The sequence below is a fragment of the Chanodichthys erythropterus genome, chromosome 2 (assembly GCF_024489055.1).
Source record: "Chanodichthys erythropterus isolate Z2021 chromosome 2, ASM2448905v1, whole genome shotgun sequence".
Lineage (NCBI taxonomy): Eukaryota > Metazoa > Chordata > Actinopteri > Cypriniformes > Xenocyprididae > Chanodichthys > Chanodichthys erythropterus.
Window position 1 is genome coordinate 12351854 of NC_090222.1, and position 27554 is coordinate 12379407.

The 27554-nt window shown below is 41.3% G+C and overlaps 1 protein-coding gene across 2 annotated transcripts in view; it reads left to right on the plus strand.

Moving 5' to 3' along the window:
• Positions 1-27554, plus strand: part of ulk4 (unc-51 like kinase 4) — a 276239-nt gene that overhangs the window by 184783 nt on the left and 63902 nt on the right. For both annotated transcript variants that reach the window (XM_067401179.1, XM_067401171.1), the window contains exon 33: positions 25182-25348. In XM_067401179.1, coding sequence (XP_067257280.1) covers positions 25182-25348 — 167 coding nt within the window. The remainder of the gene's footprint in view (positions 1-25181; positions 25349-27554) is intronic.

A 27554-nucleotide genomic window follows, 5' to 3' on the forward strand; every position in this document is an offset into this window, starting at 1 on the left:
TTCGACTGTGAGATTGGTAGTCGAATCAGGCTCCTCCTATCGAAGATTCGAATAGTCAACTAATAGGTAGTAAGCACTTTGTAGTATAATCTGTAGTTATAAAATGTGGCATTTACCTTTTTGATCTAATGAGTAGACTTCAAAATTATAAACAGAAGTAATTAAGTAATTAGTCATTTTCCCCTGACATAACTTTCAACAAAAATAAATTAAAATTTGTGGTCATTGTCGTTTTTTGATGGCCGATGTATACTTTATATTCATTTGAATTCATATTTAATAAATTAGAAACAAATATTTTGATAATATTTAATTAAAAAATACAACCAACATAATTTAAATGGCAACTTCTTGATTGTAATCATATTATTTATTTATTTTATTATATTTTTTATCACAAATAAAGAAATTGTTTGAAAAAATATGAATAAAATGAAGTAAACACTGTTAGCAGTGTGGTGCTCCATAATCTGGTAAGTTTGTGCATGCTAGGAATGATTTTTTTTTTTTTTTTTCTAATAAAGACAAGGTAATACTAGTTTTACATACAGCACACAGTGAGAATGACATGAATATAGCAGTGGACAACTGAATGTAGCACAGCATAATTTGAAATCAAGGGTTTAAAATTTGTTGATCGTGGCATCTAACTTTTTCTGCAGCAGTTTGTTTCTGATATAAAGAATCCATATCACCATCTAAGGGCATTGAAGGTACTATATCTTGTGCGTTTTGCCTTTACACATGCAAACTTGTCAACAAGGCTACTTTACTTGACTGTAAGTGCATTAGAAGGTAGTTGCTGATTGCAGGTGTTCAATTTATTAGATGAGGAAATGACTGCATCTGGTGATGAGGCTCAAACTAGCACGTACAGTAGACTTTGACTATTTAATTAGGGGCCAAGCACCGAAGGTGCGGAGGCAACTATTGTATCCGTGGGCGTTCTTTTTTTTTTTCTTCTTCTTCTTCTTCTTCTTCTTCCGCTCTTGAGTCTATGGCAGCCCATAGAACCGTATGGTAAAAAGTTGTGGAATTTGGCAAACAGGACAGTCTGTGTCCAAAGACAACTGTGTCCATAGCAAATTTGGAGTCTCTAACTCAATCGCTCTAGCGCCACCAGCTGTCCAAAGTTGCACTTATGTTTGTTAATAACTTTTGAACCGTAAGGTTTAGAAACAATTTTTTTCCCTCCGATTCCGTGGGTCAAGACTAATCGAATGCACCCTATGACGTCATTTTCCGCCATTTTGAATTTTCTGAAAAACCTACTTTTTCTAACTCCGCCTAGACCGTTACTCAGATTTTCACAAAAATTGAACCAGATCATCTTCAGACCATGCCAACAAAAAGTTATGGAATTCAAGTTGATTTCTCAAACCATTTTCGAAAAACACGAAAACAAATTTTACGTAGCGCCTATGAAAATAGATATAAGGCTGTATTTCTGCAACACTTTATCATATTCAGACCAAACTTGGCACAAGCATGACCTGAGGCAACATGCAGCGTTTCGGCGCAGCGCCATCTGCTGGTCCGGAGATACGAAAAATGGCTATTTTTGCTTATAACTTCTGATGGATTTGTTCTCATTGGTCTCATTGGATTCGGGGCATCATGCCGAGTCGAATGATGTCCAGTTATCCTATATCGGCCATTTTGAATTTTGTGCTAAAATGCTGTATATTACAAACGCATTAGTGTATCATTACGAAACTCGTTATGGGTCATCAGCACAATGTCCTGAAGGAGCCTGAGAAGTTTTCGGACAGCGCCACCTAGTGGAGAATTTTTTTTTCAAATGCTCATAACTTTTGATCTGATTGACTTATTTCACTCACATTCTAAGACTCCTGAATCCTTACCGAGTCCAAAAATACCAAACATGTTAGGTTTCGACTTATGGTTTGTGTGGCGTGGTGATTTAGCGCTTTAAAAAACGATTGCGAATATCTTTGAAACCATTAGTCTGATCAAGACGAAACCAGCGTAGGAAACACGGAACCTAAGCTGGTTAACTATATGTCACAGCCCAAATGTCAAAATTTTGACAAGAAATCAAAACAAAGTCGTCCATGGGTCATTTTTTTATGATCTCTTACATGTAAATGTCTAACTCCAAAACGAAATGAGATATTTGCACCAAATTTTGTACACACAAGTATGGGGTCACCATGAGGTACACAATAGGTTTTGAGACAGCACCTCCTTGTGGTCAAATTTTATAATGAAATTTAAAAAAAAATACTAACAGCTTTATATAAATGTAGCCTATTGTAATGAGACTGGTCTTATTAGATTCTGTGGGTCATGCTGAGAACATTGATGCCAATTTTGCCATAGTCAGCATAGTCTCCACTACTTTGATTTTCTTTAAAATCACACTTTTTTAAACTCCTCCTAGACCATTGGTCCAATTTTCACCAAAATCGAATCGTATCGTCTTCAGACCACGCCGACAAAAACGTATGGATTTCATGTTGATAGACATAACCTTTTTCCCATACTGCAGCAACGAATTTGAGGCATGATGCCAAAATCACTGTTGAATCTGTATCTCTGCAATGCTTTGACATATTGACACCAAACTTTGCAAGTGTCATTTTCACCTCACTCTGACCATACCACATTAATTTGGTCACAGCGCCACCTATTGGTCAAAAGTGATGATCCAGTAAATCCTCATTTTTGATAATTTTTCAGCTCTTTTGCCTAAAATGATCTTAATAGGTCTTTAATTGCTCACTGTTGCAGTTGGTCTGATGCTCACAGCCATGTTGACCAGCTTATTGTACCGTTTTTGTGCTTGGTTTGCAGCTATATTTTTACTTAACATTGTTTAATTTATCCGCTATATTGACAAGACCTTTTTTGAAGGATATTGGTTTACTTATGACCTTTTTGTGCACTTGAGCTTAACTGAGACTTGAGAGTTTGTAGACAATATCGAGGTATTCGGTTTTATTTTGATTTTAGAAAATAAACTTGATTTCTCATGTTACAAATCAATTGTTTCTTATTTTCAGCATGACTAAAATACTTAAGTATTGTTAAAATCAGATACTTTAAGACTTTTACTCAAGTCGTATTGGAATTGGTTACTTGTAACTTGTAGTGGAGTCATTTTCAATGTAAGGTATCTGTACTTTTACTCAACTATGGTTTTCAGGTCCTCTTTACACCTCTGCATGTGGTGCGTTTTCCAGGCGCATCGAGATGAAAAATTTGTAACTTTTCAGAATGTCACAAGCGCACCACAGGTCATGTGACAACAACCAACCGATCAGCTTTGGCCTTTCCATTACAAAACATCGAAAGCTCAGCCAAACAGCTGATCATAGCTGTACAGGGGTGGTTTTTATATGTCATCTCCATAAATATATCTAATAGTAAAGCTAATGCAAGGGCTCGAAATCAGTTTATCCTTTGCTGAAACTTCCTCTTCCTCGTGGAGAGGGTGGTTCATGGTTGGATAGCAACGACAGACGCCACGGGAGAGCAAGCACTTTGGAAAGAAGGAGAAAGCGGCGCGGCCATGCTTGCACGTTCATACAGGCTACAAATGTGCACTTCAGAATATCTGACAGCTAGATTCAACTAAGTCTGTAAGGTTTGTGAAATTAAATGTATATTAGATATTCAAAGATTTGTTTAAATGATATAAATGCATATTTGCTGAATGCTGAGGGTAAATGAGAAAGTATTTGTTACGGTGCTGTATGCAATAGAGATGAGGCAGATACGGAAATCCACAATGATGGGTATTTTAATGATCCAACACGGAGCCGAAGCATAAACACACATTACAACATTAAGAACAGACCAGGAGTGAAGGGAGTGAGTGCCATATAAAGGGAGTGCAGATGATAGAGTCCAGGTGCAGGTGATCTGTGATGATGAGGAGCTGACGAGGGAAGTGAGTGCAGGTGTAGAAACAGGAGGATCATGGGATATGGAGTCCAGGGAAACAAGGGATCTGTGACAGTACCTCCCCCTCCCGGTAGGCGCGTCCTCGCGCCGTAAATAGAATAACCGGGAGGGGGGGCGGGCGCCCTGGAGACCTCATGCAGGTGCCGGGGGATGAGTGGACTGGAGTGGAGGTCTCCAGGGCGGATCCATGAGCCATGGCGGGTCAGGAGCCTTGGCAGGCCACGGCGGGTCAGGAGCCTTGGCAGGCCACGGCGGGTCAGGAGCCTTGGCAGGCCACGGCGGGTCAGGAGCCTTGGCAGGCCACGGCGGGTCAGGAGCCTTGGCAGGCCACGGCGGGTCAGGAGCCTTGGCAGGCCACGTCAGAGGCCCACCCACATGTGTGGCGCCCACATGTCCCCCACCCACGGTTTCTGGGCCCCCCCCCCCCCCCAAAAAATACTTGGAGAGGTTAAGGATCATATAGAGGAGTCCAAGGAATAAAGTCAATGTGTGGGTGGAGGAGCATGGAGCTGGTTTGGCGGCGGATACTGGAGAACTTGGCTCGGCGGCGGAGACTGGAGAACTTGGCTCGGCGGCGGAGACTGGAGAACTTGGCTCGGCGGCGGAGACTGGAGAACTTGGCTCGGCGGCGGAGACTGGAGAACTTGGCTCGGCGGCGGAGACTGGAGAACTTGGCTCGGCGGCGGAGACTGGAGAACATGGCTCGGCGGCGGAGACTGGAGAACTTGGCTCGGCGGCGGAGACTGGAGAACTTGGCTCGGCGGCGGAGACTGGAGAACTTGGCTCGGCGGCGGAGACTGGAGAACTTGGCTCGGCGGCGGAGACTGGAGAACTTGGCTCGGCGGCGGAGACTGGAGAACCTGGCTCGGCGGCGGAGACTGGAGAACCTGGCTCGGCGGCGGAGACTGGAGAACCTGGCTCGGCGGCGGAGACTGGAGAACCTGGCTCGGCGGCGGAGACTGGAGAACCTGGCTCGGCGGCGGAGACTGGAGAACCTGGCTCGGCGGCGGAGACTGGAGAACCTGGCTCGGCGGCGGAGACTGGAGAACCTGGCTCGGCGGCGGAGACTGGAGAACCTGGCTCGGCGGCGGAGACTGGAGAACCTGGCTCGGCGGCGGAGACTGGAGAACCTGGCTCGGCGGCGGAGACTGGAGAACTTGGCTCGGCGGCGGCTGGAGCGGCAGGCTCGGCGGCGGCGGCTGGAGCTGAGGGCTCGGCGGCGGCGGCTGGAGCTGAGGGCTCGGCGGCGGCGGCTGGAGCTGAGGGCTCGGCGGCGGCGGCTGGAGCTGAGGGCTCGGCGGCGGCGGCTGGAGCTGAGGGCTCGGCGGCGGCGGCTGGAGCTGAGGGCTCGTAGGCGGCGGCTGGAGCTGAGGGCTCGTAGGCGGCGGCTGGAGCTGAGGGCTCGTAGGCGGCGGCTGGAGCTGAGGGCTCGTAGGCGGCGGCTGGAGCTGAGGGCTCGTAGGCGGCGGCTGGAGCTGAGGGCTCGTAGGCGGCGGCTGGAGCTGAGGGCTCGTAGGCGGCGGCTGGAGCTGAGGGCTCGTAGGCGGCGGCTGGAGCTGAGGGCTCGTTCATTCCCTCAAATACAATTAAGATCCCCACAGGCACTGGAGCTGGCTCTGTGGGGACTGGAGCGGGCTCTGGAGAGACTGGAGCGGGCTCTGGAGAGACTGGAGCGGGCTCTGGAGAGACTGGAGCGGGCTCTGGAGAGACTGGAGCGGGCTCTGGAGAGACTGGAGCGGGCTCTGGGGAGACTGGAGCGGGCTCTGGGGAGACTGGAGCGGGCTCTGGGGAGACTGGAGCGGGCTCTGGGGAGACTGGAGCGGGCTCTGGGGAGACTGGAGCGGCTTTCCTCCTCCTCCGCTTTCTGGGCCCAATAGAGGAATGTTGGTCCAGCAAGGGGCAGGCAGGAAGTTCACTGGAGGGATATGAGGAGGAGGAAGGAGCTTGGCAGACTGGCCAGGCTGCCCGTGATTTTGGAAGGACTGGACGAGAGGAACACTTAACATCCTGAACCTCTTGGATAAAGAATTTGGAGCAATTTAAATACAAAACTAAATTTATAGCATCAGCTAAGGAAACATAATCGTCAGGTTCAGAAAAACGGATGGTGTCCTCGTCCAGTCCATCCAAAAACAGGGCGATCAAATGAGCATCTGACCAATCTGTCAAATAAGCCAACTCAACAAACTCCTCCACATACCTCTCCAGTGAACGACCCACCTGGAAGAGGCTGACGAGCTGGTCAGCCGCTGATGTCGGAGTGAGAGGCTGTGGGGGAGCTGGAGCCACAGGAATCAGGAACAATCCCATCTTTTGGTTTGTGGATATCCAGCGGTATTGGTCTGTTCTTCTGTTACGGTGCTGTATGCAATAGAGATGAGGCAGATACGGAAATCCACAATGATGGGTATTTTAATGATCCAACACGGAGCCGAAGCATAAACACACATTACAACATTAAGAACAGACCAGGAGTGAAGGGAGTGAGTGCCATATAAAGGGAGTGCAGATGATAGAGTCCAGGTGCAGGTGATCTGTGATGATGAGGAGCTGACGAGGGAAGTGAGTGCAGGTGTAGAAACAGGAGGATCATGGGATATGGAGTCCAGGGAAACAAGGGATCTGTGACAGTATTGTAGTGTTTGCCTTACTGTTACTAATAATGTAAAAGCAAATGCTATAATACTTTTGTTATACTTTTTCGTTAACAGTTCTTTGTTGAACAATTCTATCTTGTATAAGACACAACTGTTAAACAGAGACCATAACTAATGAAGACAGAGAATGGAAGCACTGTGTACTTGTCAAAAATAAAAAATAAAAGTCCCGCTTCCAACACATTGGCCAAACAGAAAAACTTATCGTCCGATAGCAATATTTTAAAAATGCCAGCTATTGGCTGATACATAAGCCTTGGTGATGAATCGGTCGACCATTAATTGAAATTCTGTTGAAGTACAATACATAATGATGCAATAAAATTGTCTATTTAAATTTGTAAATAATACATTTTCAGGAATAATATCTAAAGAAGTTTGACAATGTCAGTTTAAATGAGTCGGGGAAAAAGGAGGCAAGGTCCGAGAGCAGCTGTGCAAACTCCAAAATCTTTATTCACAACTTAATTCACAAAATAAACTCAGCATGAGGGCTCTTTCCAACATCAACTCAAAACACGTGCTCATCAGCAGTTTCAACTCGTTCACACAGCTCGTTCTCTCTCTCCACAGCCAGACATCACAGGCTTTTTATCCTGTCTCTCGACTCACTGCAAAATGATAACACCTGTTAGATCTTGTTAACCAGAGGCGTTTCCCTTACCACTCATGTCTCCCGAGCTCACTTTCCATCTGCGGCGAATGCTAAACCACGCCCCCCTTGCCACAGGAAGCAATATATACTTATACAGCAAATTTATATATTTTAAATGATAGTTTTTGTGTTCAAACCTGTCATGTACAAGCTGATCATTCAGATTGGTTTAAGTCATTAATAATTTAAGCTATTTGCATAACATTCTCTCTCGAAAAATTTAAATGAACACACATTTAAAGAAATGTCTGGCATGCAAAATGTTAGACCTTGATGAGTTTTTGTTATGGGGAAGGTGCATATTCTGGATATTTTACATTTGGATATTCCAAAATACTTGTATATTTGTACTAAAAATGTGTTTTTTACCGGTTAGTTCCTGTCTGTCAACTGTAGTGAGGCTGACCGTAAGCACTTACATACGCACACACATCCCAAGCCTTCCAGATAAGTACAGGCCTGTAATGGCTTTTTTTTTTCTGGTAGATCTGTGCACAGCATGCTTCCCCATATCACAACAACCCCTCATGGACCTCTTCTTCTGTCTAAGCGGGCCAGTCTGCTGCAGGCTGGGATCAGACGCAACAAACCCTGCCCTCCACACCTGTTTTTTTACAGCACAGGGTCATCTACAAGCCATTACATGCAGCCTCCATCGTTATCAGCACTCCTCCTCTCGGAAAGCTCTGACCCAGCACTAAATATAACCCCTACAATTAGCGCTATCTTGCTAATGCCAGCCACCTCAGCCGTGCTCCGCTCTAGAATGGGGGAACACTGTAATTGGTTCTTTTAGGTGCGAGCATGGGCACGGGATGCAGATACAAGAAGTGAAGGAGGGAGTAAGAGAGAGATGAAGAAAGAAAGAGAAAATGTGAGGAAAATAAAGAGAGCTGCGGCGGGGTTGAGGGTTGATTGAGATGAGGAAAGAGTGAGAAAGGCGAGATGAGTTTTATAATTGGTGAGATTTGTCGGGGTGAAAGATAAGAGACCGAGAAGGAATAAGCAAGTGGAAGAAGAATACCAGACAGAGAGATTGTGGAAGACACAACAGAGTTCAATGTTCAGGAAACTACTTTGAAACTGTAGCTTGCCAAGTTACTCATAATTTAAAGTAGATAAACTAGTCAAGGTAACCATATGAAAAAGTAGCTATTTACTTAGTATAGATACTAATAAAAAGTAGCAGGAAAGACTGAAGATATTTAAAGGGATAATCAATTTCTATTTTCTGCTAATAAGATATTTTGAAGAATGTTGATAATCAAATCGTTTCAGTTCCCATTGACTTCTGTTGTATTTGTTGTCCAAACAATGAGAGAAATGGGAACCGAAAATTACATTGACAACATTCTTCAAAATATATTATTTTGTGTTCTGCAGAAGAAAGAAAGTTAGACAGGTTTGGAACGACGATTAAACAATGATAGAATAAATATATTCTATATATTTCAATCTCGACGAGACTCGAGATTGAATTCACGAGAACGAGATGAGACAAGATTTTTACACACCAGTTTTAAGAAATCCTCAATGACGAAATACATGACTAAAAAAATATTCTGCAGGTGTATTTGAAATGTTTTAACTAATCATCTTGTAATAAATGTCATTTCAGTTCTACTTCCTGAGTATGAATTATCATATGCAGTAAAAGACAACATACTCAAGTACTGTAAAAGGTTTTGCCACACACTCAACTGACTGACTTCTCTCCTGTATGATTTCAGTCTCTTCAGACCTTACTGTACATGATTTATGAGCTTCTACAACTTTTGACCTCCTAACTAAACTCCTTTCCACAAACTGATCATAAAAATAAAAACAGTATAAATAAAAATGTTAACACTTTACAATAAGGTCTCATTTATTAACATTAATGTATTAACCAACATCAACTAACAATGAGCAATATGTTTGCTACTGTATTTATTAATTTTTATGTTAGTTAATAAAAACAGTCATTCATTGTTAGTTCATGATAGTTCACAGTGCATTAACTAATGTTAACAAATTAAACCTTACTGTTTGTGCTTAATAAGATTAAGAGAAAACTGTTTTTATGGTAACACTTTACAATAAGTGCAACCATAATCGCACTCTCTCAATATTCAAAGTGCAAAAAAAGACCAAATATTTCTTTGATACAGAGGTAAGAGATGGTTACAACTATACTGCCCAGCCTAAAATAGCTTTCATATTGAGAGATATTTGCATTCATCAGGGAGCCGCTTTCAAAATGCGTGGTATTGAAATCGCGTTTGAATGCGCCCTCGCGTTTACCTTCACTTTTGCGATCGCAATGTGATTTTTTTTTTTTTTTAATAAAAAACAAAACGACAGTGGAGGCGTAATGTAAACGTAGCGGTGGCATATTCTTTCCTAATCATCCTCACACTCTGTCATGGCAATATCACGAGACTACTTTTTGCCTCGACGAGAAATCTCATCACATTTTAATCTCGTGTTACAAGATCTCGTCACACCCCTACTTAACATCCATGGGACTTTTACATTCCATTAATATTTAGAGTGAAAAAAGGTTCTTTAGATGTTTAAAATGTTCTTCATACTCATAAAAAAAAATAAATAAATAAATACAATAAGAAAATTGTTGTTTTAAGAGCTGTTCATTGAAAGGTTCTTTGAGGAACCAATGTTCTATGGCATCGCTATGAAAGCCCCTTTTTAGAATATTTATTTTTGAGAGTATACTGTACTTAATCTCATAGTTCGAAATGTATGTCATAAAAAGGCACGTGGTTGTGAATAATTAAGTGAAGTGTCTTCTCAGTTGAGGACATGCAGTCTCATGAATAATTAAAAGGAGTCAAAGGCTACTACAGTATAGCATATCCTGTGACATTGACACAATGACCATTAAACCTGAAAGATTAAAATAGTGCAAAAAATGAACCAGTTTCCTCCTTAAAATGAATGGATGCTAACCTTTACTGAGCTTGTCACGATACGTTCTGGAATGGCCTTACACATGAAATATACATTAAAGTGCCCCAATTATGCTATTTCAAAGGTTCCTAATTTTGTTTTGGAGGTTTTTTACAACAGGTCAAAAATCACATTTTCTCATAATATGCATTTAAGATTTGCAGATGATTCGTTCGAAGTTGTTCAAAGATTCGGTCTCTCTAAACCCCTCCTTTCTGTTGGCCTACTGTGCTCTGATTGGTCAGATGGCCCAGCAGGGTGAACACTAAGTCGGGCCAGTGGTTCAAATGTTTACTTACCCCACCACAAAAAAATTAAATAAGTAAAAGAAAAGAAAAGAAAATGGACCCATAAAATAAGCCTAGTTCTTGTTTTCGTTGTTTTTGATACATGTAACCTTATTACATAAGGTTATGACACCAAAAGCTACTAGATTAATGCAAATAAATTTTAAATATTGTTAGATGAGTAAACAGTAAGTCAGTAACAAATAATCAAATTACAAGTAACAGCACAAATAAATAGAACAAACATATAAATGAAATAAACTGTGCTTTTCTGTTTTTTTATGTAGGCTTAAACAGCTAATTTTCAGGTACAGAAATTGTAATCTAATGTATAACTATGTAACTATAGACAAAGTCCCTTTAATATACTCTTTATATTACAATTATATTAAAGTCTATAGATTAAACTTTATCAAAGTTAATCAGTCAAGAGCAGTTACAGATAATAATAATGATTTGAAATGTTGAAAATATAAAACGTTAAATACTGTTATTTGAAATTATTTTTAAAATGAAAAGATACTGTTTAATGTGAAATTAAACTGTAGGGCTGAGCAAATATGGGTAGAACTCTTTACTGCCCTAGTACTTCAGAAATCCCTTTAAAAGGTATACATGTGAATTAAACATGGCACAATGGCCTTCATCATAACAGTATGCTAATGCCTATCTAGTGTGAGGGATTAATCAGTATGCTGATTGAGGACTGTTGGGACACTCCAGGCACAGGAGCGTTCGTTTACACCTCAATACACCACATCTGTACCATTTGCTTCACATGACATATATGCTTTCAACTACATACTACTTATCTACTAGTGTTTTCTAACCAACTATGTCATGTTTGGTCTCATCTGACAGCTTATAAACTGAACTGAATGGTAGTGTAATTAATGGAGACATAATCCTAATGTACAATCTAGGTATTGCTTAAACATGCATTGAGGAAAATATGCTAATGTGCTTCTCCCCCTCTTGATCACCACCCATTTGCCATATCTTTTGGTTTCCTGTCAGTTGTTTTGGTGTTGGTATTCCACTCATGTATAACAATGCTTTGCTCAGGGTATAAGAAGGAAAGGTAACTGATGTTCGGGGAGAAAGGCTTTAACCCTGCCACTCCTGCACACCGCTGCGTAACCTCGTAATACAACCCCGTAATACTCTTCTGCACAACAGTGCATTATTCGTTACAACTACGTTTTTTTTTTTTTTTATACAGTATGTTGTTCCATTCTACTGTCTGTATATTTAAACATGTAACTTAATAAATAACTTTGCCTGCTTTAAAGGTTTTGAGAATCTTTCCTTTTGTAACTGATAATGTTGAAAGCTAAATTGATTGTAACTTTCGTTATCTAAACGTTCAGGTTAACTCTCAGGGGTCTGAGGATTTTTGGGACCCTGGAGAAGTTTTGACATTTGTGCTTTTTTCAGTTGTTCATAAACATATTAATGGAAAAAGTGTCATCACACTGTATTCAGCACAAACTAGGCTACAATAATATGTGAGGAACATGTATGTACATGTTTGTGTTTTTGAAAGAATAACGTTTATGTGTGGTTATTGAAAAAACAAAAAACTTAAATCACTGAAATAAAGCCAAAAAATATATATTAAATCTTTGTTCACAAGACTTCTGGGTATTTGAGGTTGTAGAATAGAGTTTTTGCTTCAAAATGAAGTAAAAATTATCTTTCCTACTCCTTCATATAAAACAATAGAGAGATTTAAATTTTCTAAAACATCTTTGGTCAAGAAACAGAGTATGCGTGGAGGCGTGAATCCTCATGTATAATGGGTGATTCTCACCTGAGAAGACAAAAGAATTACATAATAATGACCTGAAATGACTTGCATATTAATGAGGCCTTTCAGTCAGGTAAGCTGTGAAAAAAAACCTCTGTGATCATGATTCAAATCTCATCATGGTGTAAATCAAACATACAGAAAAAGAACAGCAATACTGTGAAATATTATTACAATTTAAAATAATGGTATTCTATTATATTCTTTAAAATATAATGTATTTCTGTGATGCAAAGTGTCTGAACAATTATGTTACCTCTATGGCATTTCATATAGGCTTTTAGCTTAAAAGCATGCACATTTAGAGAAATATTGATGGATTCTCATATATTTGTCAATTTTCTATACAGAAGAGTATATTTATTCAGGATTTATTGTCATTACTATGAGTGCTGGATACTGTGTTTTGAATTCATACTCGCAGCCGGAGGGCACTCTGTGCACCTTTAGTCCACAGATGCCTGAGCACTAAAGAAGAATAGGCAATCCAGGAACTAACCGAACTAACAGAGGACAGAAATCGCTAACTATGGCTATTCAAAACACTTTTCAAGACAATAAATACACGATTGAGACGATGAATGCATGTATTGACTCAGAATTTGCGTCTGAATAGTGCTCGCTCCGTGGGCGTGGCCGCATTAGCGGATAATGAGCTGAATCATGGATTTCTGACATGGCTCTCTTTTCATACAGATTACATAAACACAGAATGTTTGTTTTTGATTTGACTTACGCGATTTAAAACCTGACATTTCAACGTTTTTTAGACATAAGTCTAATTTTTTTGTGATTAGTATTCACTAAGTTACAGTTCATTTTCTGAGAACTATCAGATTGGACTTCCTTCAGAGGGAGACGAGAGATCACGCATCATGTTAGTTTTCTTTATTTTACAAAAAGCACAACATTGTGTTTTTACTCTGAGTGTACACAAATAAAAGAAGATATTCCACAGATTAAAATGGTGTATAACTCTTAATTGTATGTGCAACATTAACAGAGTATTTTGAGTCTCTTTCACACTGGTAAAAAAAAAAACATGGTGGTATCACCAGCGATACCCTCAGAGTATTAAATCCTACGTTTTTCTATCAATTCTAAGAAAGACTTTTTTCTTTAATGAATAAGAGGTAAAAAATAACAACAACTTTAAACATCAACATTTTTAAACATAAAAATTTTTTAAACATAAAAATCAAACGAGACTTCATACCTTTATAATGAAATCGCTATTTCATTATAAAGGTATGAAGTCTCATTTGATTTTCGTGTTGTCATGTGCACACCCGATATATTTTTACAGTCTATGGTTTTCTAAGGCTGGAAGCTTACGCTGCTATTTTGAACCAATAATCGGAAACAAAAAGAGATGAATCCAATCCGTGGCACTTGGGTAAAATTATGTGTCCATTGAAAAACAAAAAAACAGTACATTGGTGTACAATATTGATACTTTATCCATTGTTTGCATCACATTTGAATGATCTGCTCTCTATCATCGTTCTTCAAGAAATTATGCAATCTGAGCAGTGTTTATGTTGTAAAACTGTATATCATCGTATATATCTCACAAACAAATGAGCCCGCGTCCAAACTATAATTTTTCAAAATGCATCAGAACATATCCAAGCAGTGCTGTCGGAGTTTTATATTTTCCCACCATTGTCATTGTAGTAAATCTCACAAAACTTTTAGCCAGTGCCAACAACGTGTGTTCTGTTTATCTTCCGCATGTGTGCACATCTACACAGACACACATCTGTCTCAAGTCTTGACCATTAACGCACCAAGCCATTTTATTTTAAAACTGTATAAAATAATCCCGAAAAAGCACAAACAGGGCAGAGATGCCAAGTTCAGCGGCTGGAATTAGCTGAGGTGACAGCTGACAGACAGCAGCGCAATTCACCTGTCACTCAACTGACCACTCCCTTAATTATGCCGAACTTTAAGGCTCAATAAAATTTAAAAGTTATAAAAAATTTCACCCCCCTCAGAGTTGTCATGAAGGACAAAATTAGCAGTTTAGACCAAAAACACAATTTGTACCAGCTGTAAACAAGGTTTTTTTTTTTTTTTTTTTTTGCTGTAAAGTTGGCCATTTTAACATGGGGGTCAATGAGATTCTGCTCTCTTTTGGAGCCTGTCCCTAGCGGCCAGTCAATGAATTGCAGTTTAAGCCACTTCTGTATTGGCCTCAAGAGAAACTGGGGGAGGTTGCCACCCTGCCCTGTCTGTTGTGATTGGTCTACCACGTACAAACTTTAGCCAAGCACAGACATGAATGACTGATAAAACATTACAGTTTGTAAACCAAAATCTTGATCCATCCTTTATCATCACTCCAAAAAATAAGAGTGACAGGCATTTGTATTAAAGGGTTAGTTAACCTAAAAATGAAAATTCTGTCATTTATTACTCACCCTCATGTCGTTCCACACCCGTAAGACCTTTGTTCATCTTCAGAACACAAATGAAGATGTTTTTGATAAAATCTGATGGCGCAGTGAAGCCTCCATTCCCAGCAAGTTAATTTACACTTTCAAATGCCTAGAAAGGTACTAAAGACATATTTAAAATAGTTCATGTGACTACAGTGGTTCAATCTTATTGAAAGCTTTGAAGTTTAAGAATCTTTTGTTTCGAATCAGTGGTTCGAAGCGTGTATCAAACGATCTCAAACTGCCAAAGTCACATGATTTCAGTAAACGAGGCTTTGTTACATCATAAGCGTTTCGAAATTTCAGTGGTTCACGTGACTTTGGCAGTGCTCTGTACCACTCATTTGAAATAAAAGATTTGTAAAGCTTCGAAGATTCACGAAGCAGTGTGTAACAAAGTTCGTAAATAAGGAGGGAAGAGGACAGGGTCGGCGGGTGACTACTGGCTGTTTATTAATCAGCAAAATAATAATAACAAAATAGCGCAAACAGGCACACAACCATCAACATAACGTCACTTCACTCCAGCAGCAGACAGACATCCAGGAGTGGGGGAAAACAGCCAGTAGTCCTTCTCTCTCTCGCAGGCTCCTGTTTATCCTGGCATTAAATACTCTCTCCACGCCAATTACTGAAACAAGAGACAGGTGTTTACTATTTGCGTCTAATCCACTCAGACACCGCGTGTCTCCTCCCTCTCTCTCCCGTTGCAGACTCCACTGAACCACGCCCCCCCTGCCACATACCCCCACCGCCCGACTCAGGCCGGGGAGCCGTCCGGCCTGCAGCCCCCCCCCCATTTCTGGAGAGGAAATCGGCCACAGCCATCTGAACACCCGGCCTGTGGACCACCTTGAATTTAAAAGGCTGTAAAGCTAGATACCAACGGGTGATCCGCGCGTTGGTATCCTTCATGCGGTGGAGCCACTGCAGAGGAGCGTGGTCCGAACAGAGGGTGAATTCCCGTCCCAGAAGATAATAGCGGAGGGTGAGGACAGCCCACCTGATGGCCAAACACTCCTTCTCCACGGTGCTGTACTTAGTCTCTCTCTTAGAGAGCTTACGACTAATGTACAGCACCGGCCGTTCCCTCACCCTCTATCTCCTGGGACAGGACAGCACCCAGCCCCCTGTCCGACGCGTCCGTCTGCAACAAAAAAGGGAGAGAGAAATCAGGAGAGTGAAGCAACGGCCCGCCACACAGAGCAGCCTTCACTTGGGTAAAGGCCTGCTGACACAGCTCCGTCCACTGGACCGTATCTGGTGCCTCCTTTTTAGTAAGATCAGTCAAGGGGCTGGTGAGGTCCGAATAATTAGGCACAAACCTTCTATAATATCCCGCCAGCCCCAAGAACTGTCTCACCTCCTTTTTGGTCTTAGGGCGCGGACAGGTCGCAACTGCTGCCGTCTTATCAATTTGGGGACGCACCTGTCCATGCCCCAAGTGAAAGCCCAGATACTTTACTTCCACGCGCCCAATTGCACACTTCTTCGGGTTGGCCGTGAGCCCGGCTCCCCTCAGCGACTTTAAGACCGCCCTCAAATGCTGCATATGCCGCTGCCAGTCATTACTAAATATGATGATATCATCAAGATAGGCAGCCGCATATGCAGCATGGGGCCGTAACACCCTGTCCATCAGTCGCTGAAAGGTAGCCGGTGCCCCGAACAGCCCGAACGGAAGTGTAACAAATTGGTGTAATCCAAACGGCGTCGTGAAAGCTGTTTTTTCTCGGGATAATGGAGACAAGGGGATCTGCCAATAACCCTTTGTTAAGTCCAGTGTCGAATAAAAACGAGCCGTACCAAGCCGGTCAAGCAATTCGTCAACCCGTGGCATTGGATATGCATCGAATTTCGACACAGCATTCACCTTGCGATAATCCACACAGAACCGAACCGAGCCGTCCGTCTTAGGAACCAAAACTATCGGGCTTGCCCAGTTACTGTTGGATTCTTCTATTACCCCCATTTCAAGCATCGCACCTAATTCTTCCTGAACTACTTTTTTCTTGTGTTCAGGCAAGCGATACGTCCGGCTGCGAACCACCACGCCCGGCTCTGTCTCGATATGGTGCTGAATGAGGTTTGTACGGCCAGGTAGGGGAGAAAACACGTCAGCAAACTCTGCCTGTAATTTGGTTAAATCAATGAGCTGGGAGGGCGAGAGGTGATCTCCCCCTGGGGCCAGTGCAAAAGATTGTTTTTTTATATTCGCCTCTGGCCCAAGATCATCCTCCCCGCTAATCACCGTCGCCAGCATCACTGATTCTCCCTCATTCCATTTTTTCAGGAGATTGAGGTGATAAATTTGACGTGCTCCTCTCCTATCTGAGCGTATTACCTCATAATCGAGCTCACCAACTTGCCGTGTGACCTCAAACGGTCCTTGCCACTTTGCAAGTAATTTTGAACTTGACGTTGGGAGTAATACAAGCACTTTATCTCCCAGTGCAAATTTACGTAAATTGGTCCCCCTGTTATACAGCCGGCTCTGTTTGTCCTGGGCCTGTAACAAATTCTCCATAGACAGCCGCCCCAAAGTGTGGAGTTTTGTTCTCAGGTCCAGCACATACTGAATTTCGTTTTTAGATTGAGAAGGTCCTTCCTCCCAAGCCCCTCTTATGACGTCTAACACCCCTCTGGGCTGACGACCATAGAGAAGCTCGAAGGGGGAAAACCCCGTGGAGGCTTGCGGGACCTCTCGCACAGCGAACAACAGGGGTTCCAACCATTTGTCCCAATTTTTGGCGTCTTCTTGAACGAATTTACGAATCATTGTTTTAAGCGTGCGATTAAAACGTTCGACCAGCCCGTCCGTTTGTGGGTGAAAGACGCTGGTCCGAATCGATTTAATGCCCAATAATTCGTAAAGTTCGCGTAACGTCCGTGACATAAACGCCGTGCCCTGATCAGTGAGGATTTCCTTAGGAATCCCCACTCGGGAGATCAAAGAAAACAGTGCGTCAGCAACACTCTTAGCGGAAATGTTGCGGAGAGCCACTGCTTCTGGATATCGTGTTGCATAATCCACAATGACCAATGCAAAACGATGTCCTCTTGCTGATCGCTCTAATGGCCCGATGAGGTCCATGCCAATTCTTTCGAAGGGGACCTGCATTAATGGGAGGGGGCGCAAAGGCGCTTTTGGGGTGGCCGGTGGGTTTACCAACTGACATTCACGACAAGCCACGCACCACCTGCGCACATTCTCGTGAATGCCCGGCCAAAAAAATCGGGTCATGAGGCGATTTAGTGTCGTTCCCTGTCCTAAATGACCAGCCATTGGATTAGAATGAGCCGCTTGAAAAAGCATTTCCCTGCGGCTCCTAGGAACTAATAACTGGGTTGTATCCTCTTTTGTCTGAGCGTCTTGGGTCACTCGATACAACCTATTTTTTATGATTGCAAAATATGGATAGGTAAGCGGTTGTCCAGGATGGAGAGGCTGACCGTCGATGGTACTGACCTGTTCAAACGCGCGTTTCAGCGTCTCATCCTGAGACTGCTCCAGGGGAAAATCATCGCGCTCCGAGAAAATAAGTCTCTCGATTTCGCTGTGTTCCCCTGAGGCAGTACTCAGTGGTCCCGGTTCAGTCTCTCCCGCCTGCACACTCGCGTTCCCCTCCGGTGCATTTTTTCCCCAAGAAGCATCCGTACATAAAGCCCCCAATAATTCTGTAAACGCTGGCCAATTCGTTCCCAAAATTAGCGGATGCTGGAGGTGCGAATTAACTGCCACCTCAACACTATGCTTTTGACCCCTGAATTGAATAATGACTGGCACAATAGGATACTCTACCACATCCCCGTGCACACACCGCACCTTAACCACGCGGCTATTATCCAATGCCCCGGATTGTATCAGATTTTGATGGATCGAGGTCTGGTTACATCCTGAATCCACCAATGCCTGATAGGTACCCCCTCGATACTCACAGGTATTTGGTACCATCCAGCTTGACCGGGGGCAGCCTGCGGGACATCCGGGACCCGGACCATTGTTCCCACCTCCATCACAGGACACCTGTCCACAAAATGGCCCGGGTCCCCGCAACGCCAGCAGGCCGGCCCAGACCTCCCCGCCGCTCCAGTGGCAGAGAGTGGATCAGACGGCTGGCGTGGAGAGAGCGGAGACACAGGAGCCGTGTCCAACCCGGCTGGTGCCAGTCCCCCTGGGCGGGACTCTGGGAGTTGAATGGGGAATGTGACCATTCCCGCCCCGCCCCCGGGGCGGGACTCGAGGAGGGCCGGGTGGACGAGACCTAGGTAAAGGGACAGGGCGAGAGAGAGAAGGAGATGGAAAAGAGGGAGAGAGAGAGACTGATGGCAGGGGTTCGCCGACCCCGGGGCACGCCACCATGTGATCCTCCGCGAGTTGGATAGCCGACTCCAGCGACGTGGGGCGGTGGCACTGGACCCACTCGGCCGTTCTCCTCGGAAGCCGAGTGATAAACTGCTCCAGTACCACTCGGTCGATGATCTCCTCCACGTCACTTCCGTCGGCCAGCAACCATTTGCGGCAGGAGTCCCGGAGCTGTTGGGCCATCACGAAGGGCCGGCCGGACTCGCCCAGCTCCAGGGGAACGGAACCGCTGGCGATGTTGTTCAGGACTCCGGCCGACCCGCTGGATGATGGCCCTCTTGAGGTCGTTGTAGTCCAGGAGGCTCCGCACCGGAAGCTGCTGTGCCGCGACCTGGGACTCCCCGGAGAGCAAGGGGACCAGGCGCATTGGCCACTGGTCCCGCGGCCATCCAGATATTTCGGCCGAGGTCTCAAAGAGATCAAGGAATGCCTCCGGGTCGTCCTCAGGCCCCATCTTATTGAGTGGAATATGGACGGGCACAGCATGTTGATCCGTGGCTTCCGGCCGAACCTCCCGGTCCATCCAGCTCCGGAACCTCTCGCGGTCTTCCTGCTGGGCTTGGAGGACGGCCTGGAACCGCCGCTCCTGATCTTGACGTAAGTCCAGCAGGGCCTGGTGTTGATCATGTTGCATGACCGCGAGGGATGTAATAAGTTCCGCAAATGGCGCGGCGGAGGACTCGGGCCTGGCGGCGGCATCCATCTTCCCTCCCAGGTTTCGGCACCAGTGTAACAAAGTTCGTAAATAAGGAGGGAAGAGGACAGGGTCGGCGGGTGACTACTGGCTGTTTATTAATCAGCAAAATAATAATAACAAAATAGCGCAAACAGGCACACAACCATCAACATAACGTCACTTCACTCCAGCAGCAGACAGACATCCAGGAGTGGGGGAAAACAGCCAGTAGTCCTTCTCTCTCTCGCAGGCTCCTGTTTCTCCTGGCATTAAATACTCTCTCCACGCCAATTAGTGAAACAAGAGACAGGTGTTTACTATTTGCGTCTAATCCACTCAGACACCGCGTGTCTCCTCCCTCTCTCTCCCGTTGCAGACTCCACTGAACCACGCCCCCCCTGCCACACAGTGTTTTGAAATCGCCCTTCACTAGAAATTGTTGAATAATGTTGTTATTTTGTTTTTTGGCGCACAAAAAGTATTCCCGTCGCTTAATAACAATAAGATTGAACCACTGTAATCACATGAACTGTTTTAAATGTCTTTAGTAGCTTTCTGGGCTTTTGAAAGTCTAAATTAACTTGCTGTCAATGGAGGCCTCGCTGAGCCATCGGATTTTAACAAAAAATATCTTAATTTGTGTTCCGAAGATGAACGAAGGTCTTACGAGTGTTGAATGACATGAGGGTGAGTAATTAATGGCAGAATTTTCATTTTTCGGTGAACTAAGCCTTTAATTGACATAATTGTTGGTAATATTGAGTAATACTGAGTATTCAATATTAATGAGTAAAAGAGCAGCCATTTAGCCAGAGACCTACAGCTACACTGGGTTTATACAACATTGCACACAAAACTACGTACTTGTGTATGCATACGTACTCGATAGAAAATGTAAAAATCAATTATTAATCATACTTAAAGGTTGTGATTTTGAAGTTAGTTCAAATGAACTAGGTACTGACTCTTCTTTCATGGACACGTGTTTTGCGAATCCTGCGTTGAACTCGCTGAGATTTAAGAAGCAGTCATCAGTAAAATGATTGTAACACAACAAAAGTTTGGGATTATACTGTTGTGGTATCGTTGTAAAACATAAATTCTAACAATTGATCCTTCACATCCTCATCCTTTGGAAGTGAAAGTAACATGAATTTGCTGTCACAATGCAAAACACAGCATCTTTTTGAACCACACGAACCAGCTACAGTGTTTGAGGATGTGTCAAAAGTAAGCACTGTTTGCAGGCAGCCAACGAAGACCATAGGCGGATATTGGTCTTCTGGAATTCCTGATGACTCGTTTAGGCGATTCAGAGTCGATTCTTTCTTTTGGGAGACAATAACTTTATTTATCGTGCACTTTCGATGTTACAACTTTGCAGACCATTTACATTCACAGACAGCTATATTACACACTGCATGAAATGTGATATTCGAAAAAGCATATTAGGGGCACTTTACATTTTGGCCAAAAGTAGGTATCTTAGAAGATAGCATTTTTATGCTGCCTAACGTTTGGAATAGTCTTTGTGTTGAGAGTACAATGCTGTCATTGATTTATTAATAAGAAATCAGATGTGCTTATTTTGACACATAAATGTGTGCCATAATGTAAACCTCAGATATATACCCTGGCTTTTGTGGCACATATCTGCTTTCTGACTGCCGTACGAAGGAAAGAAAGAGGTATTTCCTCATAAAACGTGAACTGCTGACTTGTTTGTTTTTGCTTTGCTCGTGGAGGCGGAAAAATATCCATATCCTAAAGTCGTATTTGCATGACTCATTTTACTGGAAGTAATAGCAATAAATTCGTAACCAAAAGAAAGTAAGTTACATAAATTTAACTGTACAGCTGTAAGCATAAATATTCAGAGTCTGGCAAGAAGCTCTTTGTGTTTGAGACAGCGCTGAAATACTGCTCACAGCTCTGTTAAGACCTACGTATGCATTTCAGTTCAATATATTTACATACAAATTTCAGAAGTAATTTTTGCACCGTGCGCATTTATGGTAATTCACCTAAATTGTGAACGTTTCAGGCTGCAGTTCCGGTTTCATCTGTATTTCCCCTGTATTAAAGGTGACAGCCTTGGCTGTGTTTTCTTCGTTCAGCAGTGGATTTGTATTGTTGATGGCATTGCTGCTGTATTCATCTTGCATAATTTGTCAAGCGGCGAATTACATGCGTGGGTCCTTCACCTCAGATAACTGCAGTACTAATCTCAGATAAACAGCATGATAGCCTCAGGTCTTACTCAACTCCTCCTGATTATTACTGCTGGGACTGGAAGATAGCTCAACTCACACACTCACTTTCTCATGCCATCTCCAATACACTGGAACTGGAAATAGTCTATGTTCCAAGTGGGCACTTCAGCCTTTAGTGTTTTTTGTGTTGAGTTTGTAGTCCCCAGGGTGCAGCAATGCAGTGAATTGATAGTATCCTCTATATTTAGCATGGATTGTTGTGCTTTCCTCTGTATCTGTAGAGTCATAGGTCCTTCTGTGTGTGGTTGAATGTATCGATCATTCAACCACATGTCATGTGTTGCTGTGGTGTGTCGTCAGGTTGAATCCTACTTACTTTATTATGAAAAGTGCTTTTAAAGCTGTTGTAAGCTTTTTTTTCCCCCTCCTCCATAAAATATCTTACTGTAGGGTTACAGTAGGGTTGCAATTCTGGGAATTTTATACTATGAATATTATGAAATATTAGAAAATTTTTTAATTATATATATATATATATATATATATATATATATATATATATATATATATATATATATATATATATATATAATTGATTTCTGTAATACAAAGCTGAATTTAGCATCATTACTCTGTTCTTCAGTGTCACATGATCCTTCAGAAATCATTCTAATATACTGATTTTATCAATGTTGGAAACAGTTGTGCGTTTTTTGTGATGCTTTTTTCAGGATTCTTTGATTAATGAAAAGTTAAAGAACAGCATTTGTTTTAAATAGAAAATCTTTTGTAACAATATAAACTACCATTCAAAATTTGGGTGTCAGTAATTTTTTCTTTCTTTTTTTGAACGAAATTAATACATTTATTTAGCAAGGATGTGTGAAATTGCTAAAAAGCGATAATAAAGACTTGTATTGTTAGAAAAGTTTTTTTTTTTTTATATATATATATATATATAAATTATTTTCTTTTTAACTTTTTATTCATCAAAGAATCCTGAAAAAAGTATCACATGTTCCAAAAAAAATATTAAGCAGCACAGCTGAAATTTCCAACATTGATAGAGTATCAAATCAGCATATTAGAATGATTTCTGAAGGATCATGTGACACTGAAATAAATAACACGCATAACAATTGCTGCAATGAAAATAGATTTATTTTACATACTCAATTAGAATTAATTGGTTGCAAAATTTCATGTTGTTATGGCTAAACTAAATGTTTATATTTATGTATATAATATGTTTATAATATGTAAATAGTGACCGCACTATGAAGGATGACAGATATTTCTTTTAACTGTATTATTCAGTTGTGTTCACATCATTCAAATAGCGCTTTTAGCAAGCTACGGAGAAACTGGCAGCCAGGTATCCAAATATCACTACCATGATCACTACACGCATTCCAGCAGCACGGTAGTCTGTGTATGCAGGGAAATTTCCCTTCATTCGAAGTGTGGTCTCGAAAAATGTGTCCCTTACCCCTGCCACTCCAGCCAAATGAGAATCGAGACACCCCTACCTCTTCACATGAACGTGCAAAACGAAGGGCTAGGGGAAAGGGAAGGGGTAAGGGGTAGAATTGGGATTGGGCCTTAGACTACAATTCAGCTGACTTTGTTTATTGTTCATTGTACATTTTAGCTTGATAACAGGAAAATGCAGAAACTTCTGCCACCTGTAGTTACAATGGCAGTTGTGTGTAGTAGCAGTATTAAAAACTGTGTTTGTCCACCTCCCAATATATCTTTGTGCTTCCAATGTTCTGGGAGACAGATCAGGCCATGTTGAGTGCTTCACAAGGAAAGGCGAGATGACACATTATTCATTTAATCTTAATATTTAATGAATGAGAAAGAAAGCCACAATAAGGTGGAAGGGAAGGCAATGATTCTGTCTGCTTTTGTGGAAGATCATATACTTCATGTGTCATCAATTGCGAGGAAAAAGGGACTTTTTATCAGACTAATAACATGTTTGTGAGGTCTGCCATTCATGTTGCTTTCCTGAACGAATTAAAAGATCTGGCTGGAAATTGAAAATAACTTTTTGTCCAACTCCACTTTACTGCAGAGTAATGTAAAAGTTATTTTCCATTTCCTTTTTTGGCATCCTTGAAGTTAAAAATGGGCAAAGGCTTAAATGAGAAGACTTCTGTACATCTCTCTACTTCTGGTCTTTGGAAGTCACACTGGGTGTATTACACTGTGGATTAGGTTGCACTGCATTTTTCATTTGAAAGTTAATTTGGACCTGAATCATGTGGTTTTGGGCTTGAACCAGAATTAGTCTCACTTGTAAGGATTCAAAGACTTTATTTGCAAGCTCAAAATAAACTTTAGTCATCCCAGTTACATGTGGTCTGTGTTTGAGTTTATGACTCAAAACTGACTCAGACTTTTCTGGCAGGAATAAAGTGATCAATGCTAAACTTCAGTCATTTGTATATTTACAAAGAATAGAATAGAATATATAGTATGGAATATGATACATCATTTAATGATGCTTACATACATCCTTTAAGATCCTCAATATAATATTGCCAATTGAAATATTTAAATAGCAAAATATCTTGTGTGTTTTATGGTTTTACAAACCAACCATCACAGCATTTTAGCATGCAGCCACATCAGTATTCTTCAGTGTCACATGAATCTTCAGAAATCATATTGATGAATATGCTAATTTGGTGCTCAGAAAAAAAGTAGTATTATCAATGAAAACAGTTGTGCTGCTTAATATATTTTGTGGAAACTATTTTTTTTTTTTTTTTCAGAATTAAAAAAAAAAAAAATTGAAAGCACAGAATTTATTTTCTATCATTCTAGAAGATTTCACTGTCACTTCTGATCAATTCAATAAATGCATCCTTGCTCAGAGGGAAACATTTTTTTGTAGTGACCCCAAACTATATAAAATGCACTATATATTGTTGGTAGGTAACTGTATATTGTTTATATACAAAACATTTTTTCAACCCCCTTTCAATCCTAAATAAATAAGTAAAATACATCATATTGTATAGGTAAAATTTTGAAAGTTTATATATATATATATATATATATATATATATATATATATATATATATATATATATATATATATATATATATATTGTGTCCATCAGATGGACAGTCAGAGCAGATGCATGTAGAGTGACTGTGTATGTGTTTATCTCTCTTCTCAGGTGTAATTGAGGTGGTGAGTAATGTCTTTGTGGAAGTCTCTGGCATGTATCTGGAGAAAGAAATGCACTCAGGGCTGAAGAGCTGTTCTTCTCTGCTTCTGTGTCTGCTGGACATCATCCACTGCCTGCTCAAAAACCTTTCATCTGTAGTCCGACTGGCCCTGCAGGTAACATTCTCTCTATTTCAGTATAGATGTATTGTCATGACAAGTAATTAAATTAGGTACTTGAAGTGCGCTTGTTGAATTTTTTATTGTGAACACACTACTCACATTATTTATACCACAACATGGCAGAGTCTAGTGCCTAAGCATGCAAGTTGGGATGCACACACTGTGTTCTGTTTTTAATTTGACTGGGTTTTAGTAGATGCTCAGAGCCAGCTGAGAGAGAAGACTGCTTTCTTTACCAACACTGGCTCATTGGAAAAACATGCCTCTACCTACATTTTTGCAAAATCCAAAATGCGCACCAATACCTACAAACCACTGCGTTTTCCAGCTGAAATGAACACTAGAGGCAGTAAAACAACAGCAACTTAAATTCATGTTCACTCAAAATTGTGATTACGGGGCAGATTATCGATTAATAAAGACATGTTTGTGCTGTTCCTTGCACAATACTGTGTTGTGACTTCAAAACACTTTTACCATAAGTCATGATTTGTATGCATAACATAACCAGCTCCATATGTGTGGCTTTTATGATATAGCAGGTTTGCTCGGTAGCTCACATGGTACTGCATTGCACTTGCGATGCAAAGCGCTCAAGTACCATTCTGTGAAAAGCGAGTCACAATAAAAGAGCTCAAAGACTTGTAAGCTCAAGCAAGCTAAAATGGCACAGTTGCTTCAGAAAATGTGTTTTTATGTCACGTTTGCTTTTGATAACATTATCCAGTGCGTTTAGGGTTTAGAGTAGGTGGTACATTATTTTCAAATGCTAAGGTTAAAAGCATTAATCTTTTAGTTCCACTCACCAAACATTTAATTTCCAAATTGCTGTGCCACATAAAGCAACCAGTGTAAAACTTTGCCAGATTCACATTCATCTGTTTTGGATAAAACTGAATACACTTTTAGCACATTGGCAAAAAGGGCAATGGGTTCAATTGCAGATTCTAATATTTCCAGCCAAATTCTAACAGGAGTTTCTAAAGGGCATTGTCGTTTTATGAAATACAAGGCCCTGCGGCCATTATATCCCAGTTCATTTACAGTGGGGTTAAAGTTTCCTGTGGAATTGCTTTTTGTAGGCCTACTAGATAATAGTGTGATGAGCTTGTTATGTGCTTAGTTGCTAATGTCAATATGTCTTGTGTTTTCTGGGATGTGGATCTTTTCTAGAAGGTCATGATTGTGGATTTATTGGGTTTGACTGGCAGTATTACTCCAGCAGGGCCAGGTTCAGCTGTAAACACTGTTTAGTGTAAGGCAGCAGAACCAGCTCATCTGTGCAGAGCAGATGTTTGATTTCTATGTTGAGTGAAGTGAGACCAGGGGCTGCTGGTTATTCCACACTGGTTCCACCTTGTTCATTGATTTTACATGTTGATGTACATATTGAATAATGTTGGGCTAAATCAGCAACATTCATTCAACTGTCCTGAGAAATGTATTTTCTTTTATTGCTATTTTTTATTATGCATTGGTTGTAGGTTTTAACCCCTTACACCACTCTATCTATCTATCTATCTATCTATCTATCTATCTATCTATCTATCTATCTATCTATCTATCTATCTATCTATCTATCTATCTATCTATCTATCTATCTGTCTGTCTGTCTGTCTGTCTGTCTGTCTGTCTGTCTGTCTGTCTGTCTTATCTTTTTTTTTATTATTTTTTTAATGTTTGTTTTTGTCTGTTTTTTTTTTGTTTTTTTTACTGATAGAGTAACACCTTTAATGCTAGTATATTGTAGGTATCTAGATTAATTATCTATCTTTGCTGTTATCATTTTTGGATGGTTTCATGTTGGTACTGTATGGTACAATTTACAGAACTGTTTGCTAGTTAATTTGTCCTTTTGATATATAAAGTGGTTGGACTGTGATTGAACAGAGGGGTTTTTATAAAAAAAAATAATAATAATAATAATACTATAAGGGATGTAGGTCATTTATCAATAATGTAAATTCCCATAAATATGTCCCCTCTTATTGACAGTATGGTCATGGTTATTTCTGTGGAAATGCAAAATGTTGTTACTTATACAGGACATCTTATTATTAATATATTTACTTCCCTGTGTCCGTGAAGTCAAGCTGTAATCCTGTTTTTTTATTCAGATCCCCACAAACAAGCAAATTTTCCTGAGCCTGGAAATGGCATGTCTCTTTTTCCAGTGTCTGAAACATCTTCACTGCAGGGG